Source organism: Lissotriton helveticus, chromosome 2_1 (assembly GCF_964261635.1).
Source record: "Lissotriton helveticus chromosome 2_1, aLisHel1.1, whole genome shotgun sequence".
Taxonomy (NCBI): domain Eukaryota; kingdom Metazoa; phylum Chordata; class Amphibia; order Caudata; family Salamandridae; genus Lissotriton; species Lissotriton helveticus.
Genome location: NC_136059.1, coordinates 1,352,834,502 through 1,352,854,997, shown reverse-complemented (window position 1 = coordinate 1,352,854,997; position 20,496 = coordinate 1,352,834,502). Strand labels below are relative to the sequence as shown.

Genomic DNA, 20,496 nt, shown 5'->3' with positions numbered 1-20,496 from the left:
AAGGGTGGGCTTCCCTCGAGAAATACTCACGGACCAGGGGACCCCGTTCGTCTCCAAGATAATGAAGCAAGTTTGTAAGTCACTTGACATATCACACATACAACTTCTGTTTACCACCCCCAGACTTCGGGTCTATGTGAACGGTATAACTCCACTCTGAAACTAACGCTAAAAAAACTATTAACTGTTGAAGGGAGAGAATGGGACATGCTCCTTCCTTTGGCTTTGTACGTCATCAGAAGCCAAACCCAAGCTAGTTTGGGCTGTTCTCCCTTCCAACTTCTCTATGGGCGTGAACCCCGAAGTCTATTGGAAATCACTAAGGAGTATTGGGAACAGGAAAAGGAAGAGGAAACTAGGTCCTTTTTGGAGTACACTCAGAGCCTTCGAAATCGGTTACAGAAACTGAGAAATTTCGCCGATGCAAATCTGGAGAAGGCCCAAATTAAGCAGCAAACATTTTACAATCGGGGAAAAAAATTGCGCCACTTACAAAAGGGTGACTGGGTATTAGTCTTAATGCCCTCTGGCCTTACAAAAGTAAAAACAGGCTGGCAAGGTCCCTATCAAGTTGTGGAAAAAGTTGGTCTAACATCTTATCGGGTCCAAATTACCCCCAAACGGACCCAACTATACCATATCAATCTTCTAAAAAAATGGTTGGGTCCTTTACCCAAGGATCTTCACTCAGTAACGCTTTTACCTAACACCAATAGTACGCTTTCTCAACTACCAATTAATCACTATCCCCTGAACAGAAAGATGCCCTGCAAGACACCCTAAGACCGTTTGCCCCCCTATTTTCGGATCTGCCAGGTCGCACTACTTTGACCGATCATTCCATCCCTACCCAGTGTCAGAGCTGTTTAACTACAGGTGTTACCGGTTACTTGCACAGGAACAGAAGATGCTAGCTCCCAACTCCCTCTCCAGGATTCCTCAGAGTCAGAATGTAATCATGCCTCTAATTAACCCCGAAGGGGGAAGGGGGAACGGATAAAATAACAAAGAATAAACAGAAGAGATTGGTTCTGGACCTTCGGGTTTTCTATCTGGCTCTTCCTGTCATCCAACCTGGTGACCAGCTTGCTGAAGATACCTAAGGAAACTAACACACAACTATTACTTAACACCCTAACGTCTCTACACTACTCTTAAGATATAATCCATCTATTATTTTCTAACATGCCCCATGTCTTTTCTTGTACCGGTCTCTCTTCTCTTTTCTGTTGTCTTGTCTGAGATTTTCCTTGTTTTTTGGGAAACACTTCATCTGCAAAACATTTAACACCTTAAGTATCTTTTATATATGTTAATTTCCTACTTATTATTTACTTTCCAATAAACTCACCTACCTTTTTTAAGGATGCCTTCTATTTATTCCTCTAAATACTTTTCTTTAGGATTCTGAATTCCTGCTTGTTCTTAACCTTTTTTTTGTTGTTGTTATTATTTCTTTTCTCTCTAAATATTAATATATATACTCCTCAACCTCATTTTTTTCAATTTCCTCAGAACCGACTAAAGTATATATTTACAGTTTGCTGTCAAGCTGCATTTACAAGGTAAGTCTTGTCAAGAAAAATATAATTGCTTTTATTTCAGCCTTTTCACAGTCTTTCGTTTAGTAATGAGAACAAAAGTCTTTCACTTAGCTTAATAACGTCGCTCTCCTGTTGCTTGCTGATTTCTGTTCCTCAGGGGTTAACTGTAGCTGTGGAGCCTGAAGCGGGAGGAGTCACGGAGCCCTGACGTCAAGAAGTCTGCATGAAGACTCCTCTCACCTCACTTCTCGAAGCTTGAACCGGGACCTCGCCTCGAACTTCAGAAACAGGTATTTATTTTCTTTTTGTGTATTCTACTGGAGAAACTAGTTTTCAGATTTATATATTACTCCGAACGCCTACATTCCCGGAGCTACGGGACACCGAACCTTTCAGGAGTTTTCCTTTAGTGAAGTGCGCACTCGCTAAGGAGCGCGCGCCCCACCACAAATCCGCACAGGTGCTTCTACGACAACTAGACCGCTAACGCATCAATAAGCGGTGGCCATCTTAGAATTCCGCATTTGCCACAAATCGGCCCACGTGTGGTTTTTCTTAAGATTCTTTCCTCTAACCCCACGAGAGATCGTTGATGCACAAATTGATCCTGTCACACGTGTTGGGTGACCAGCGGTCCTGACACCCAGCCTGATAAGATAGTCAAGCAAAAACCTTACCGTATCCCTGCCGCTAGGCGAGAGGCCATAGAACAAGAGGTGAGAAACATGCTTGAGCTAGGAGTGATACGGCCGTCACAGAGCGAATGGCCGTCCCCAATTGTTTTGGTACCAAAACCGGACGGCTCTGTCCGGTTTTGCATAGACTTTAGAGCCGTCAACGCAATACCCAAATGTGACTCCTACCCACTTCCCAGGGTAGATTAACTAATTGAAAGACTAGGTAAAGCCCAATATATTACCACCCTTGACCTTACAAAGGGCTATTGGCAGGTGCCTCTAAAACCACAAGATCAAGAAACGACAGCCTTCTCAACACCTTTGGGCTTGTACGAATTCACGATCCTACCTTTTGGACTACATGGGGCTCCTGCCACTTTCCAACGTCTTATTAATCGGGTTTTGGCAGACCACCAAGCCTACTCCTCAGCATATTTAGATGACAGTCATCTACAGTCCTACATGGGAAACTCACCTCGAACATTGCCGTCTAGTTTTCCAGGCCCTCCAGAAAGCAGGCCTACACGTGAATGCAAAGAAAATCTAGGGCCCGTTTTCAAAAGGTGAAGTACTTGGGTTTCCTTCTGGGTAATGGCCATACCGAACCTCAGGAGGAGAAGGTCAAGGCGATTTCCCAAGCCCCTTTCCGTACCACCAAGAAAGAAGTTAGAGCGTTCTTAGGCCTTCTCGGCTATTATCGACGGTTTATTCCCCGGGATTTCGGAATTGGCCACACCCCTCACTGACCTCTTGATAAAGAATGTCAAAACCCAGGACCTTTTGAACCCTTCTCCCGCGGCCCTACATGAATTCCAAGAATTAAAAAGGGTTATTACCTTTGCTCCCATCTTACAGTCGCCTGACTTTTCTAAGCCCTTCTTATTACAAACTGATGCTTCTGAGAATGGTCTTGGGGCGGTTCTTTCCTAATTGGCGCCCGATGGTTTGGAACATCCCATTCTTTTTCTAAGTCGAAAGCTGTTTCCCCGAGAGCAGGGATATCCCATCATAGAAAAGGAATGCCTTGCTATCAAATGGGCTGTGTAAAAATTGGGGTATTACCTTGAGGGCTTCCATTTCATCCTCTACACAGATCACGCCCCACTCCTTTGGATGAGCCGTAACAAAGGTAACAAGCAGCGCGTCCTACGCTGGTTTCTTGCCCTTCAACCCTTTTCTTTAGAGGTTCGCCATCGCAAGGGTTCTGAGAATGGGAACGCAGACTTTCTGTCCTGTGTCTCCCTGTTTCCCGATTGGAATCAGGCTGGGATGGGGGTGTGTAACGGGGAGGTGCCCTCTGACGATGCCTCCTCCTCGAAAACAGTCTGCAAACAGTTGCCTTTTTATCCATTCTCCTCTCCCCTCCTTTACTTTCAGATCCCGATTCCGGAACACTATCTCTTTAATTTCCCACGGCAACCCGACCGCCGAAGCGGTCATGTGACAGTGTCAGGTGACTCTCTTGCCTACAAAACGGAAGAGACCCTGAAGGAAGATTGTTCGTGGTGGAGCTCAGCCGAAGGAGCAGCGGAGGAGTCAGGAGGAGAACCCGATGTGCAGACATTCTTCATGGACCCTGGACTCACGGACTTCTGGATTCAGGCCATTGCAAAGACCGAAGCAGACCCGCAACAAGCCGACGCCTCGACAGAGGAAGGGACCAACAAGAAGGAACCGGTCCTTACCCAGCAACACACTGTTTTTGGTAGGGGGAGGTTGGGAGGTGAGGGCGGGCCTGTCCGCATACCGTCTGGGGCTGAGCTTGGGGCACAAAGACTGAGTGCCATAGAGCGAAAGAGTTTCTATACTACAGTCGATTCACTGGTGTCGGGTGGTGTTCATATCCCTCACTTCCCTAATCCCTTTTTTACTTGCGTTGAGCCCCAAGAAGTTACCTTACCAGCGTTTTCTTTCTATTTTGAGTGCTGCTGAATCCCAGAGGGTCCCGCCCCTCCATACTCCGGCATCCAGCAGACCTAGGACACAGTTCTCGGAGGCAAGAAGAACAAAGACTAATCCTAAGAAGGAACTTCTTCATTTGTTGTTAAAGTCCCTTATTGTTATCTTTTGTTTGATTGAAGAAAGCCATTAATAAAATCTTGACTGTTAAGCACTCCCTGTTTCCCTGTCTCCTTCTCCACCTCGCAACAGCAGCTTGCTGTGCCCAGAACTATTGCCCACTGTGACATTCAATAAGAACTATGTTTGGAGTTGCTTGTATTACCAGACACAATGGAACGTAGCTCAAGGTTTGGGTGCTAAATTATTCCTTTTCAGGCAGGATCAACATTGATTTGCATATAATTGGTTCCTGTCTCTAGTGGCATACATTAGCATAAAATAATTGAATGCAACACTTCCTGGTGGTTAAGATACATCTAAATTTCCGTTCACCACTTTTTGCATTTCATACAGAAGAAATAAGAGGGCTTCAATGAGGGCATTCACAGAGCAGTACGTGATCTATGATTCCCTTATAATCTCCCATTTCCCTATCTGTTTACCTTTGGAGTCTAATTTCAACTTCAGTCTGCAAAGAGGCAAATCCTATCTTTTCAACATGACTACGCCCCATATTTGTAATGGACGAAAGTAAAAGTACTGTGTAGGATACAATTTGAAGGTAAAACCACCTTCATCTTCTAAAATTAAGTGTACTTTTGTTATTAGTGCTGTTCCAAAACTTGTATTGTGCAATTTGTTGAAGATTAAGGGCCTGGTTTAGAGTTTGGTGAAGGGATACTTTGTAGTAAACGGGACAGATTTCCCGTCCGCATTATTACAAATTCCATAGGATATAATTATCTTTTAAAGGCGGATTAGATATCTGGAGTAACCCATCTCCCAGACTCTATCAAGCTCTTACCATTTTTAAAGCATGACAATTAGGCTCCTGACTGTTCAGGGTGATGCATTCATCAGAGGTCATGACATCTCGTATTAAAACAGGTCTAACAGCTTAAAAAGCCAAGCACAGTCAATGTAATAAACTACAGTGTTTTCTTACAGCCTTTAAAGTCCTTTGATATAACAACCAAGCACAATGGAAATGATCACAACTAAAAATAGACAAAAAAGTGAACTGCATTTTTTCTCAACTTGGTCCCCCAAGATATGGATCTCACAATATTTCTTTACCCCTTTGCCCACTGCTCAAAATTCCATCCATTCTCTAGAATTCTTCCCTCAATGAAAAAGTAAAGCACCGAGATGCCCACGGGTGAGTCGTGTGCTATTTTAAATTAAATTAACATACCATAACATAGATAAAACTGTGATCAGTGAGGATGAGCTTCTACCCACTAAGAGCATGTAAATCATATAATTTTAGACCATAGAATTTCCATATCGTTGAAGGCACTCAATCATCTTGATTCTCAAATTGAGACCAGCCTGCATGAGGGATCAATTTTTCTTCAGGCCTTTCATATGAGACTCTACTGCAGTGAATATATCGTTACATTTTGCATATCTTTGGTCTTTCTTCTAGTGTGCAGAAAGTGTATTCTGCTCTTTAACCAAGGTGTCTGCTACTGCTCCTCCTAACCTGCACCAACCGCCTCGTGTGTCCCCTAAGACCCACAAAATCAGGAAAGGGTCGGAAGGTAAGAGTATCCCATAGTATAGAGCATGCTAATTTGAGTTCCATGTTAACAGCATTGCACCACTCACCAAGATATGTAACAGTCACATATTCAGTCACTGAGGAAGCAGAAGACAACCATTAATACAAGCTCCAGGCTTACCGAGCCAGTGTTATTTTGCTTCTACTGCAGTTATTACTGCTGTATAACAACAAAATATCACCACATTTTACCACTTTTCTGTTTAGTAATGCACGTCTTCCTCCAGTTCTGCCAGAATAACTCAAATATGTTTGAATTATGACTAAAAGCTCAAGTTGCCAGTCAATTTTGATGGAAAATGTTTGCGGATCGTGTGCCTAAACACAATCAGACGTGTATTATTCATTACCTGCTCTCAACATAATGCTGCAGTTGTCTTAAGAATGTACTAGATGTTTTCTGCCTAGTAATTAACCCTGTATACGGCTGAAGACTTATCAATACCAGGATCTGCAGACTACCGGAAAGAACAATGAATGATTTTGTGCAGTCTTCCTAGTGAAACTAACTGGCTTACTATGCGCTCGGTTTTGAGACAGACTGCATCTTTCATTTTTCGTTGTGATTTTCACAAAACACAAGCATATGGCAATAGTGGCCCCTAGGTTTTCACAACAAAAAGATCCACCTCACTGGTGAGGTCCAAATAGGCTACGAGTCTCGGATTCACTTTATTTCTGGCTGAAAGGTTTCCTGGCCTGGAAGTTCGGGATGGACGGTTCCCAATGAAACAGGGCCAAGGATAATTTTAATACAGCTGGTCTCTGCCTAGAGTTGCACAGTGGGCACAAAATAATAAACTGGAATGTGGTCCTGAGTAATACTTATTATGTGAGGGTTAGCCATAAACTGAAAAACTTTGAAAAGCAGGTGTATTTCCGTTGCTGTCTGCTGCTCTGGAGGACTGCTTTGCTTGTGAAGAGGTAGAAGACATCGCTAACAAGCTTAACATTCTATATACAGTATTTGAAAAACACATTAATAATGCAAATTATAACTTAAAATTACCACCTAGGTCTTAAACTTTCCGGATGCACCCATGATTCGGAAATATATGAAGGCAAGGGGCACCTAGGAACCATTCAACTATGGTCGTTGACAGTCTCTTATGTGGGTGATCCTCATTAAGGCCCATTCCCAAACGCTGACTGTTTTGCAAATGAATATGTAACTCTTTTATACAACCTACATACTAATAGGTTGCATTGCATATTGTATACTTGCACGGGGTTGCCAATCAACCTGTCTACTGAACATTAATTACAAAGCTTACAATTTTGGAACACATTGGAAGGAGCATGCAGTGCTCCCCCGCCCCAGATCGATGCCCGTTGCGTCAAGACGTCCGAAAAGGATTCCCAAAGCGGTAGCTATACCATCAAAGATGTAAACTATGAAAAATAAGCTTTCTTGGGGCATAGTTTTAGGCATTTATAATGTGTAATGGAATCCAGGTTTGAAGACTACTTATTTACCCTGCTCGAACTACAATGTATATTTTACTGCCCTAAATACAGACTTCTTGTAGACTTGCACAACTCCTTTTATGCATTCCATCATTTACTGCTGACTCCCTATAAACAGCCAACATTGTAAAGTCTACTGCATATTTCATCACCTTTAAGTCCCGCTCCAACACTATTGTAACATTTAACTTTTTTGTACATTATTTCTATAGTGAACATATCTATACATTTACCCTTAATTTACCCATTGTCTACTTTTCTATATTTTACCCTCTTTTGCTACCACTATTGTTTAACAAACAATTTAAATAAACTCTGCTGTACTGCACTCAGTCACTTTTCTGGGAATCAGCATGGCTTCAGCAAAATGACTAAAATAAATTAAATAAGCGGAGCAGGAGATGCCATTTTAAGTATCTGTTTTAAGTATCTGTTTTAAAAGAAGGCCTTACAAAGCTTGTAAACATTTATTCACACCATCCATGCGATCTGTGAGGGTGGGGAACAGAAAATAAATGACAACACTAAAGACAATTAAACTCATCATCCAAATTTACCTCATAGTGCTCTTTGTACTGCATATCCACTAAGTCCCGAACCACTGCGATGTGAGTAAACATCCACTGAGAAATTTCCTGTAAAAGTAGGGGAAAATGGCACCAGGAAAAATTAAGTTCCCTGTAATGATCAAGTCTTTGAAAAATTTTGGGTCAGTACCAGCCATCCATAGAAATGATGTAATATAAACATTCCAGGAACCACTTTGACGCGATTCTCAGACATTTCAAAACTATAAGAATTTTTGTATGAAGAAAATGTTGGACACTGCTCAGTATGCCAGGTAGAATAACCAGCATTAATGAACAAGTTACTAACCTTCGGTAACAAAGTATCTGTAAGAGACATATGTTAGTTATAGATTCCTTACCTTAGAATTACCCCCAGGTGTCAGACTGGATCCGGAGAATTTCTCTCATAGCAGTACCCCTGCGCGATGGTAGGTGGCGTTGGTCGACTGCGTCAGTCATCGGCGTCGTGGTCGCCGGGATGACGTTGCGGTGTCTACTTAGACGCGCCTGCGCGCTGACATCAGTTCTGACATGACTTTTCAGGCCAGAAGCGCAGAGCCATGCCAGACACTGACCACTGGTGCACATAACTAGGGTCTTGGAAGAAAGTCCCTTTCCCTAGAAGTCAATTAGCAGAACGGGGAGCATGGGTGGATCAGTAAGGAATCTATAACTAACATATGTCTCTTACAGATACATTGTGACCGAAGGTAAGTAACTTGTTCATCTGAAAGAGACTATTATTTATAGATTCCTTATCTTAGAATAGATACCCCAGCAATGCCAACCTCGGAGGTGTGTCTGGGAACTAAGTTCCCACCAGAAAATCTTGGAGAACAGAATGGCCAAAATAGCCGTCTCACCGGACTTGCCTGTCTAGGCAATAATGTGTAGTAAACGTGTACAGAGATGCCTATGTGGCCGTCTGACAGATGTCAATGAGTGGGACTCCATGTCTCAGAGCAGTAGTAGCTCCTGTAGCCCTAGTGGAATGGGTAGGCAGTCCCACTGGAGTTTCCTTTTTCAATAAGTAATAGCAGATTTCAATGCATAGAACAACCTATTGAGAGATGGTACATTTTCGCACAGCCCGACCTTTCTCGGCACCCACACAGCCAACACAGAGTTGATCGTCCACCCAGAAATCCTTTGTGCGGTCGAGATAGAAAACAGCGCACGTTTTGAGTCCAGATGGTGGACTCTCTCCTCCTCCTTTGAAGGGTGGGGAGGTGGGAAGGAGGTGGGAAGATGGTGAGCAAAGTGATGGTCTGTCCTATATGGAAAGAGGTAACCACTTTGGGAAGAAAAGAGGGCCACGTGCAAAGGACCACTTTGTCCAGATGAACAGCCAGAAAAGGAGGTTTGGAGGATTATTATTATTATTATTATATGAAACTTATAACGCGCTCAGCTTACCCGGGGGCATCCCGGCGCGATAGACCAAAGAAGGAGAGACTCGATTAATCACTACTGTGGAAACAGGTAGGTTTTAAGAAGTTTCCTAAATAGTAGGATCTTGGGCTCTGAGCGAATCTTAAGGGGCAGAGAGTTCCACAGAGTTGCCACCTGCACCGAGAAACGCCTGCCCCCAGTACGAGCTCTCCTCACTCTCGCTGATTGCAAAAGATGTTTTTGGTCCGAGCGCAAAAGGCGTGGAGGTTTATAAGGACGGGCCATATTAAAAAGGATGGGGGGGCCTTTGCCATGTAGAATTTTATGGGCCGTACACAGCGCCTTAAATTTCACCCGCTCCTTCACAGGGAGCCAGTGAAGCGCTTTAAGGGCCGGGGCAGCAGACTGCCTTCTGGGGATCTCCATCAAGACTCTGGCAGCTGCGTTTTGCACCTGTTGGAGGGTTTTAAAGGTCGCTTCGGGGGCGCCGAGAAACAGGGCATTCCCGTAGTCGAGCCTCGATAGGATTAAACCACGTATCAAAAGCTTCTTAGCTGGATCCGGAAGCAGTGGTAACACCTTTCGGGCTGACTTCAATAGACCGAAGCAGACCCCCGCGGTCTTCCTGGCGTGAGTCCTAAAGGACAGATCTTCCTCCAACCATACTCCCAAGGACTTGATCTCCTTCTTGGGGGATGGTGGATCGCCAAGAGACCGGGGCCAACAGCTGGCAATAATGGAGGGACTGGAGTTACCCAGGAGCATCAGCTCTGTTTTTCCTCCATTGAGCTTTAGGGCAGAGTTGGACATCCAACGATAAACATTGGCCAGGCAGTCATGTAGCACATTAGGTTGTTCCGCCAGCTGAGTGAGGCCCACCACCAGCTGAGTATCATCAGCATAGCTGATGATCTTCAACCCTGAAGGGGCTACCACTCTTTCAAGTGGAGTCATGTATGTATTGAATAAGGTAGGGCTCAACGATGAGCCCTGCGGGACTCCACAACAAAGAGGGAATAGGGAAGACTGCTCTGCTCCTTCCCAGACTTGGTAGAAACGGTTGGAGAGAAAAGATCCCAACCATTTCAGGGCCGTCCCTGAGACACCTACCTCTGACAGGCGTTGGAGGAGCACCTGATGACTCACGGTGTCAAAGGCAGCACTCAAGTCCAGGAGGATCACTGCCACTGATCCTCCTGTATCAAGAGTGCTCCTTGCTTCCTCCACTACCGCCAGCAGGGCTGTGTCCGTTCCCTGGCCGGGGCGGAAACCAGTCTGGGAGTCTCCCAACAGGCGGTTGGACTCAAGATGGTAGGAAAGCTAACGGTTGACCAGCTTCTCGGCGATTTTAGAAAACCCCGGCAGAAGCGAGATTGGCCTGAAGTTGGTCAAGTTGGAGGGATCCAAACCTGGTTTTTTCAATAAGGCTTTTACCACTGCCCTTTTCCATCTCTGTGGCACTATGCCATGAGAGAGAGAAAGATTGATAAGGTTGGTCAGCGGAGTTGACAAAGTATTAGCCACAAGTTTAAGATATTTCATAGGCACTGGATCACTCGGAGATCCACTCCTCATCTCCAACAGGACCTTTGTAACCTCCTCTTCCGAGAAGGGGCCAAAGGAAACAAGTTCGGTCAGACAACTTATTGAACTAGAAGCCGGCTCAGAGATTTGAGGCATAACGGGCAGAGAGGATAATATTTTATCTATTTTTAAGTGGAAGAAACTCGCCAGTTCCTCACATTTGTCTTTAGGATTAACATGCACGATTGGCGGGACCGGGGCTTTCAAAAGTTCTTTAAAAATTTTAAACGATTCTCTTGGAGAATTACTTGCCCTCTCAATCCTATCACTAAAGAAATTCTTTTTAGCATCCTTCAGTGCACTTTTGTATTTCCTCATCTCTCTTTTATAGTTAGCCCGGCTTTCTTCCGTCTGCTTTCTCCTCCAGGCACGTTCGAGCCTTTTGCAAGAAGTTCTGCAACTCCTAAGTTCCGAGGTGTACCAGGGGGCAGAGCCAATTCTTCTCTCCCTGATAAGCCTCCTTTTTTTAGGAATCAGTAGGTCGAGAGAGTTAGTGAGCCATTCGCCCAGGTGTTGATCAGCAATGTTGGGGTCATCTACAGGGTCAGGGCAAGTTATAGCTAGCTCTTCCACCCAGCTGTCCACCGGCAGCTTCGACCAGAGTCGTTCCACAGTATGTTGTCTAGGTACGAGATCTCCCCGATTCCTCAACAACCAGCTGAATGGAATAAGATGATGATCCGTCCAGGGAAGGGCCAACATCTGGAGGGCTTGCAGGTTGATAGTATTAGCAAGAACAGCATCAAGCTGATGACCTCTGTTATGAGTAGCTCCCAAATGAGCGAGATGAAGATCAAGTGCACCAAGCGAACTCAATAAATCTCTTGCTACTACATCATTGGGGTCATCAAAATGAAGATTGAAATCCCCAAGAAGTACAAAGTTGCACGAGGCAGCAGCTAATGGGATAATGGCCTCAATGAGAGAGTCAACGAAATTCCCCAGCGTAGCAGGAGGCCGATACACGAGGAGACCGGAGATGGAAACGGAGGAAGATATGCCGAGGGAAAAATGACAGCTTTCAGAGTTGATAATGCCGCAGTCTACAGCCTTGCACACAAATGTGTCTCTATAGACGATGGCCACTCCACCCCCTCTCCCATCCGGCCTATCAAGATGGAAGATGAGGTATCCCGGCGGGAGAGCATTGACAATGTCGGGACCAGAACACGCAGTCAACCACGTTTCCGTCAGGAATAGCACATCCAGACAGTGGTCCAAAAGGAGGGAGTGTATTTCCATAGCGTGACAAGGCAGTGATCTGCAATTAAGCAGAGCCATAGTGAGTGAATTTGGGTTCACACAACTATTAGACGGACGACACCCAAGACAGTGTTTAAAAACAGTACCCTCAACCCAGTAGCAGCGGCAGCTAGAATGTTTAGGCGCGCGAAGCGAGAGCAGAGAATCCCGTGAATACCTGTAGGAGGGGGCAAGAGGTCTAGATGGATTGAGCGGCGTGGCATGCCCTGAGCCCGTCTGGGCCCGGACGGGCACAGACGGGCACAGACAGGCTTGACTCTGGCGAAACTCCGGCGATATTCCGGCATCCCCGCTGCGCGTCTCCGCTGCGCGTGGACATGGCAGGATTTAAGCCCTAGTCGCCTCCTAGAGAGAGGACTAGCGCGTGCACCCTCTTCCCCCAACCAAAGATGGCCGCCAGCAAAAACGAGGGCGAGGGACCCGCAAAGAGCGGTGGTTCCACCGATTAGAGTGCGTGTAAGAGGATACAATTACAGGTAGGCGTGGGCCAACTAAATTAAAAGCAGGGGAAACAATTTAAATAAAATAAACACAAATGCCAATAACGGGATATTTAAAAGCTCTAAGAGAGCAGCAATCAAGTTCGCGCTGAGAGTAAAAGCGCTGCGTGTGGTGCGCTAGTGGTCAAGAGCGAACTAACCTGAATTGCCTGAATTTAAGCCCTAGTCGCCTCCTAGAGAGAGGACTAGCGCGTGCACCCTCTTCCCCCAACCAAAGATGGCCGCCAGCAAAAACGAGGGCGAGGGACCCGCAAAGAGCAGTGGTTCCACCGATTAGAGTGCGTGTAAGAGGATACAATTACAGGTAGGCGTGGGCCAACTAAATTAAAAGCAGGGGAAACAATTTAAATAAAATAAACACAAATGCCAATAACGGGATATTTAAAAGCTCTAAGAGAGCAGCAATCAAGTTCGCGCTGAGAGTAAAAGCGCTGCGTGTGGTGCGCTAGTGGTCAAGCTTGAAGCTCACTCACTTTGTAAGTAGAGGTGATGGCAACAAGGAAAGCTGTATTCAGAGTGAGGAGCCTGAGAGGACAGTTGTGAAGAGGCTCGAAGGGAGCGCACATAAGATAGGTTAACATTAGGTTCAAGTCCCACTGGGGCATTATGAAAGGAGAAGGTTGAAAGAGATGAGTAATGCCCTTCAGAAATCAATTTACAATAGGGGCCTTGAAAAGAGAAGGCTGATCAGGAAGGTGAAGAAAGCCAGATATGGCTGAAAGGTAGCCCTTAAGAGTGCCCAGGGCAGAGCGCTGCTGGTCTAAAGAAAGTATATACAGAAGAACCTCCTAAAGAGGGGCAGAAATGGCATCCACAGCCTTTGCTGTGCACCATGCCACACACTTGTTCCATCTACAGGCGTATACCGTTTTAGTGGAGGGACGCATGGCTGCCAGGATGACATTACAGACTTCAAGAGGAAGGTCAAAAGCGGTCAACTGTCGCCGCTCAATCTTCATGCAAAGAGGTAGAGCCTGGACAGGTTCGGGTGGAGGACCGTCCCCTGCTGCTGCGAAAGAAGATCCTCCTGAAGAGGTAGTCTGATCGGAGGATCGATGGCCAAGCTCAAGCGCTCGGGGTACCCGACTCTTTGTTCCCAGTCCGGAGCCACAGAATGCCTTGGGCCCGGTCGCGCTTGACCTTCTTCAGCACTATGGGCAAAAGTGGTACAGGCGGAAAGGCATACAGGAGGCCGCAGTTCCACTCGTGACGAAAAGCGTTGCTGAGGGAGTGCCATCATGGAAATTCCAACGTGCACAACTGCTGACACTGCACGTTCTCTTTGGTGGCGAACAGATCTACCCAAGGCTCTCCCCACTGCAGGAAGAGACTTTGCACCACCTCCGAGTGAAGACGCCATTTATGATCCATCATGCACGGACGGCTGAGTTTGTCCGCCCTGGCGTTCAAAGAACCTGCCAGGTGTTGAACCACTAGGGATATGCCCTGATGTTCCAGCCATGTCGAAAGGTGAAGAGGCTCTTGACATAGGGTCCATGACCCCATCCTGCTCGTTTCCTGCAATACCACATGGTGGTGGTGTTGTCTATGAACACCTGCACTACTCTTCCTTTGATAGAAGGAAGGAATGCCTTTAGTACAAGACGAATCACCCGGAGCTCCAAAAGGTTGATGGGGAGACCGGACTCGGCTGGACACCAGAGACCTTTCACCTCTGCCTCTACCAGGTGGCCGTCCCATCTCAGGAATGCAGCGTCCATCACCACTGTCAGCTCTGGTTGGGGCAGGGAGAAGAATCTGCCGCTGACCCAATTTTGGTTCGTGAGCCACCACTGCAATTGACGTGCAGTCCCCTACAAGATCTGGATGACATTGGAAAGATTCCTCTGATGCTGCACCCACTGGAACTTCAGGTCCCACTGCAGCGACCGCATATGACACCTGGCATGATCCATCAGCAGGATGCAGGAGGCCATGAGGCCAGCAGCCTCAGGGTCAATCTCACCGAAATCCAGGAGAGAGGCTGAAACATCGTTATCATAACCCGAATATCCCAGACTCGCTGCTCGGGCGGATACGCCTGAAACTGCACTGTATCCAGAACTGCTCCAATGAAAAGGCGTGACTTTGGCACGTTGACAGTGAACCCCAGAGAGTGCAGGAGGTCCTCTGTAGTCTGGAGGTGGGAGGACGACAGCCTGGGGCGAGCACGGCTTCAACAGCCAATCTCTGAGGTAGGGAAAGACTGGAGCCCCTGATCTGTGCAGATGAGCTGCGACCACCACCATCACTTTCGCGAACACCCGAGGGGCGCTTGTAAGGCCAAAGGGGAGTAAGGTGAACTGAAAATGCTTGTGGCCTACTGTGAACTGTAGGTAACAGCTGTGGGCTGGCAACACTGGGATATGGAAATATGCGTCCTGCAAGTTCAACGCTACCATCCAGACTCCGGTGTCGAGGGCAGACAGGATCTGAGCCACCGTAAGAATCTAGAACTTCTACTTCCGGAGGAAGCGGATGAGGGCCCCGAGGTCTAAGATAGGACACATGCCTTTGTCCTTCCTGGGTAGCAGAAAGTAGTGGGAATAGCAACCACAATCTACTTCCAGCACAGGGACCCTTTCAATAGCTCCCTTGGCCAAGAGAGCAGCAACTTCCTGGCAGAGAAGAGCCAAGTGATCCTCCGACATGCGATGGAATGATGGAGGGAGGGATAGTCTCAAAAGGGAGGGTGTAGCCCCTTCGGACTATCTGCAAAACCCACCTGTCTGATGTGATGTTTTGCCAGAGGGGGAGGTGATGTTGAATCCTGCCATACACTGGCCTCTTATGGCCCTGAAAGGTCAGACTAGGAGGGTTTGGGGGCTGCTGCAGGGGGGGTTATGGGTGGGCTGGCCCCCAGACCCGCGTCGCTGGGTCCCAGGTCCGCGGTCAAGCACAGGCTGGGCAACTTGCGTGAACCAGTGGCTATACTGGGTCGAACGTGGTGGGGCACCCCTTCTGTAGCCAGGAAAGGGGTGAAAATCAGACTGCGTGGGGCGAGAGCTCACCCCAAGGCCCAAGTATCTGGCCGGAGCCCTAGAATCTTAGAAGCACTCGAGCGTCGAGTTTGCCTTGTCACCGAAAAGGCAGCAGTCATCAAAGGGCATGTCCATAAGGTGGATTGGACATCCCCAGAAGAACCAGATGTCCTCAACCAGGCTCAGGACTACTGACGTGGAAACCGTTCTGCCCATTGAGTCGGAGGTATCCAGCCCACATATGATGGTAAATTTGGCTGCAACTCTACTCTCTGCCAATGCATGAATGAGAACGGCCTTGCCTCCTTCAGGCACTATTGCAGCACTTGGGCAACAGTATCCCACACTGTATGGGTATAACGGCCCAAGAGGTATGTGGTATTCACCGACCACAGAGCTGAGCTTGCAGAAAAAAACATCTTCTTGGATTCCCTATCTGAGGGAGCAGTAGGGAATGCGCCCTTAGAGGACGAGGCTTGGACCACCAAGCTCTCGGGGTCGGGTGTTGGGAGAAGAAAAGTTGGTTGCCCGGGGCCAGATGGTAACATCGGGCAATCATCCTGTCCACAGGAGCACCTATGCTGGGCTGGGACCAAGTGCCCAAAAGGACATCTGTGAGGTCTCCATTGAAAGGCAGAAGGGGCTCAATAGAGGCCACCACCGGTTGAAGCACCTCCGTCAGGAGGTTAGTCCTGACTGCCACTGTCGGAAGCTCCAGGCCCAAGGCCTCAGGTGCCCTACACAACACCACTGACACTCCCTCCTCCATAGCCATGGCAGGGGAGAAAGTATGCCAAGGTCTGGGGAGGTACCTAGTTCCTCTCGCCAGTCCGGCGCCTCAAGTTGCTCAGCTAAAGGGTCCACAAACCCCTCCCAGTCCTCCTCACCCTCCTCTGGTTGCCAAGGAGGCCTCAAAGGAACACCAGAAATGAACAGAGGCCCCATCATGCCTTCCGGCGCCAGTTGCAACATCAGTCCGGCGCAGTGTCCAAGTCTGGGGTGAGGCTGCCGGGCTGCCAACAACTTTTGGGACCGCTCCCGCAAAGACTTTGGATTCATGGCCTGGCAGTCAGAGCACGACTTTGGGTCGTGGTCGTGGTCGCGCTCCAGGCACCAAAGGCACATGAGGTGGGGGTCTGTAACCAATATCATGCAGTTACAGGCCTCGTACGGTTTGAAACCGGTCCGATGATGGCACATCCCTCGTACACCAGGAGTCGATAGACTCAAAAAAGACATTGACAAAAGTCGAAAAAGGTTTAGTCAAAAAATGACCTAGGGACAAGCTCTCAGCTCAGATCTGCGCTAGGCAGGTGCAGAAAAAGAAAGAACAGACGTCAGCGTGCAGGGGCTTCGTCTAAGTGGACACTGCAACATCATCCCAGCGACCACGACGCCGACGACCGATGCAGAGTCGACCGACGCCACCTACCGACGTGCAGGGGTACTGCTAAGAGAAAAATTCTCCGGATCCAATCTGACACCTGGAGGTAATTCTAAGGTAAGGAATATAGAACTAATGGACACTTTCAGATAATGACAACAGGCCTTTGTCTAAAAAAGTGAATATATTTTATACCATGCACCAGTGATCACCTGTCTCCCTTCAACAGTGCTAACACATCGGTGGTCTTGTACCCTTAAATTAAATAGGAGGCATGTGGGATTTCCCTTCCGGCCTGATTACTGCTGATACGAACAATACCTACTACACCAAAAGGAGCACACATGAGATACATGGAGCAGACTGACCCGCTCTAAATGGACACTAAAATTCAAAGGATGCATCATTATTTGTATCCACAGCACTGTCCTTAAATGCTAACATAATAGGGGAATGAGACAGTGGAAACTAAATCCTATCTAGATAGGGAAGAAGAAAGAAAACTTGTGGGAATGCAAGATCAGAGATTGTGCCGGGCACTAAATCAGAAAGATAATGAGAGGTACTTGCTAGCACCCTACGAGTAAGAGCTATACTGAAGGTTAGTGACTGGAACCCATGCAGGAGGTCAGAAAACAGAGAATGGCGAAGCAGAGTAACAAAAGTGGCAATGGACAAAAGAACAAAGATATAATGGGAAGTGGAAGATGGAATCAGAGTTCCTCTGCTATTGGATGGCAATGACAAGACACTTAAGCTCAGGAAGAGTTCTTATGAAGTGATTAAAATGATTATTTACGGGGACAGCAATCCTAGAGAAGTGGGAAAGTTTGCAACACAGAACTAGGAGGATAACTGTAGTTCCTCTGCAGGGGAAGCAGCAGCAAAGAAGGCTCCATATACCTACTTGTGCCATTCCGTAGTAGTGCCATTCACCATGAAACAGAATGAAGCACTTTCAAAACAGAAGAACATGCCTTGCATAGTGCATGTACCTTTTCACGCAACATTTATATTTTCAAACCTGCACAGACTCTTACATTTAGTTCTGTATTCTCTACTCGCATAGGAGCTTTAAAATGGGCCTTAGAATATTACAAGGAGGCTGCACCCTACGACACAAAGTGAGGTATACGTTGTTCGCGCCTGTTCTACTGTTTCTACAAATCAACTTTTCACACTTCTTAATCAGCGCTAATTGTACAATAATGAAGCGACCTGCTTTGAGTTCCAATCAATGCACATCCTCACATTGGGGTCCACTCAAAATCTGGCACCCTTCTGCCATGCAACCAATATAACACTCTCCAGGTTCTAGTGAACACTCCAGAACATGATGTGATAGTGACAATTACGTTGTGTTGTCTACCTGCAAGGACAGGTTGTGTTTGTTAAGTCCGCTTTCCTTCCGGTTTCTTCTTGCTCCAGTTAACTTGGAAAGACCAAACCCGCTGCTTACTCGAGAAAGCTTGGACTGTGAGCTGGGTACAAGCGTTTCACCTTTACTAATACTTTTCTTTTCTTGAGCTACAGAAACAATATATACACATTAGGACAAATCATATGGCATTAATTGACTGTAAAGAAGAATCATGCAGCATGTGGCATAATTGCCAGTCAGGCAGTTTATATAAATGTTTGCGAACAGAGAATGGTGAGCTATGCTTCTTAAATGAACTTAAGGGTCAAGCACCTCTGTTGCAGACTAAAAGTCAAGTCAGTACATAATATGTATGTTTTATCATCATCGGCGCAATACATTGCAAGTGGAAGGCTTACTTGTGTGCCAGGCATCTCCACAATACTGTGCTCAGAATCAGGTTTGACACTATAGAAGCACATTGATTGTCTTTGACACTTCAAAACCTTTTCTGCAGCAGGTCATTAATTTGTCTCCCCATATTGAATATCAAGACTAAGGATAGGCTGATTAATTTAGTGAGATGTGAAATTGGCATTTGGTATGGCAGGAATAAATCTGTATTTGACTTGCATCCTGATGGATCAGCATCTCCCTTCCCTTACCCAGTACCTTGTGGCGTTTATGGACCAAAAAGCTGAATAGTAACGCAATTTAGTTTCATGCTAATCAAATTTTCCTAAATGCATGGGCCACATATCATGGATCCAAAAACAGCCATCCAGCTACATGTTTCAGACACCTTGTCAGATTTGTTCCTGTGGTCATGATCATCTAATTGGTCGCTACTGCCAATCAGATTGTCTGAAGCACTTCAAGCCCTTCCTGGACACACTTTGTGGTCCAGGAAGGGTTTTAGGTGTCCTGAGCATGGCAAAGCATCTTAGCCTTTCCTGGAGACCTACGCTTTATTACCATATTCAACAGCTCCCCAACCCTTTAGAGGCAAAACCAGAGGCCAAATGAGTGTCAATTTTCTAATGGGCCACTTCCTCAACCCTTAATCAGCTGTCAAATGTAAACCTGGGAACTCTTCTTAAACCTGCAAATCTGCGCTCCGATAGGCATGGTGTGGGTGTTTCAGGATGACGATTCTCTGGAGAAATGTGTGCACACCCACAAACTGTTGGATGGAGAATGGTGAATGGTAAAAAAAATAAAGCCCCGGGGCAAGACGGGTACACAGCTGATTTCAGGAAGACCTTTATAGCCCAGCTAAAACCTACTATGGAACAGGTCTATAACCTGGCTGCAAATAAGGGAGAAGTGCCACAATCCACGACAGAAGCAAATATAACAGTAATCCCAAAGGAAGGTAAAGACCACTTGTTACCTAAAAATTATAGACCCATATCCCTCATTAATGTGGACTGCAAAATCCACGCCAAGATCTTGGAATGCAGACTGAACATGGTCCTACCCAAATTCATAAGCAACCCACAGGTCGGTTTCCTGCGCTACCGTATGTCCAGTGACAACACCCGACTCCTCTGCCACATATTGGATCAAATAGCCGCTAAACCAGAACGGCAGTAGCTATAGCATTAGACGCCGAGAAGGCCTTTGATAAAGCCTCCTGGGCCTTCCTAGGGCGCTGTATGCAGGCCTTCAATTTGGGGGAGACTTTCATCAGAATGACTATGGCCTTATTTCGAGGCCCTTCAGCCCGTATCACAGTCAAAGGCACACTCTCTGATCCCTTCACCTTACAGCAAGGTGCGAGACAGGGTTGCCCGCTGGCGCTCTTTCTACTGGCCCTTGAACCCCTCATCCAAGCTGAACACTGGCATACAAGGGGTCAATATCAATGGAATCAAAGTAAAACTAGCCACCTAAGCAGATGATATCCTGATTGTAATATAACAACCAAAATCCTCAATCGGAGCTTTAATGTCCAGGATAGCTGTATACTCAAAACTTTCAGGGTATAAACTAAAAGACAAATCCGAATGTAAACCACTAAATATTCACAGCACAAAATAAATCCTAGGGAATTCGGGGCTGGCCTGGCAGATGGGACATATTAAATACCTTGGCATATATTTCGGAAGCGACCTAATAAACACCCTACACTACAATGAGAAGGCACT

The 20,496-nt window shown here is 46.6% G+C and overlaps 1 protein-coding gene across 3 annotated transcripts in view; it reads right to left on the bottom strand.

The window, feature by feature from the left end:
• The window catches only part of WDFY3 (WD repeat and FYVE domain containing 3), a 1,930,620-nt gene that overhangs the window by 619,246 nt on the left and 1,290,878 nt on the right, over positions 1-20,496 (bottom strand). For all 3 annotated transcript variants that reach the window (XM_078676292.1, XM_078676293.1, XM_078676294.1), the window contains 2 exons: positions 18,356-18,513; positions 7,871-7,948 (listed from right to left, as the gene is read on the bottom strand). In XM_078676292.1, the coding sequence (XP_078532418.1) occupies positions 7,871-7,948; positions 18,356-18,513 (236 nt within the window). The remainder of the gene's footprint in view (positions 1-7,870; positions 7,949-18,355; positions 18,514-20,496) is intronic.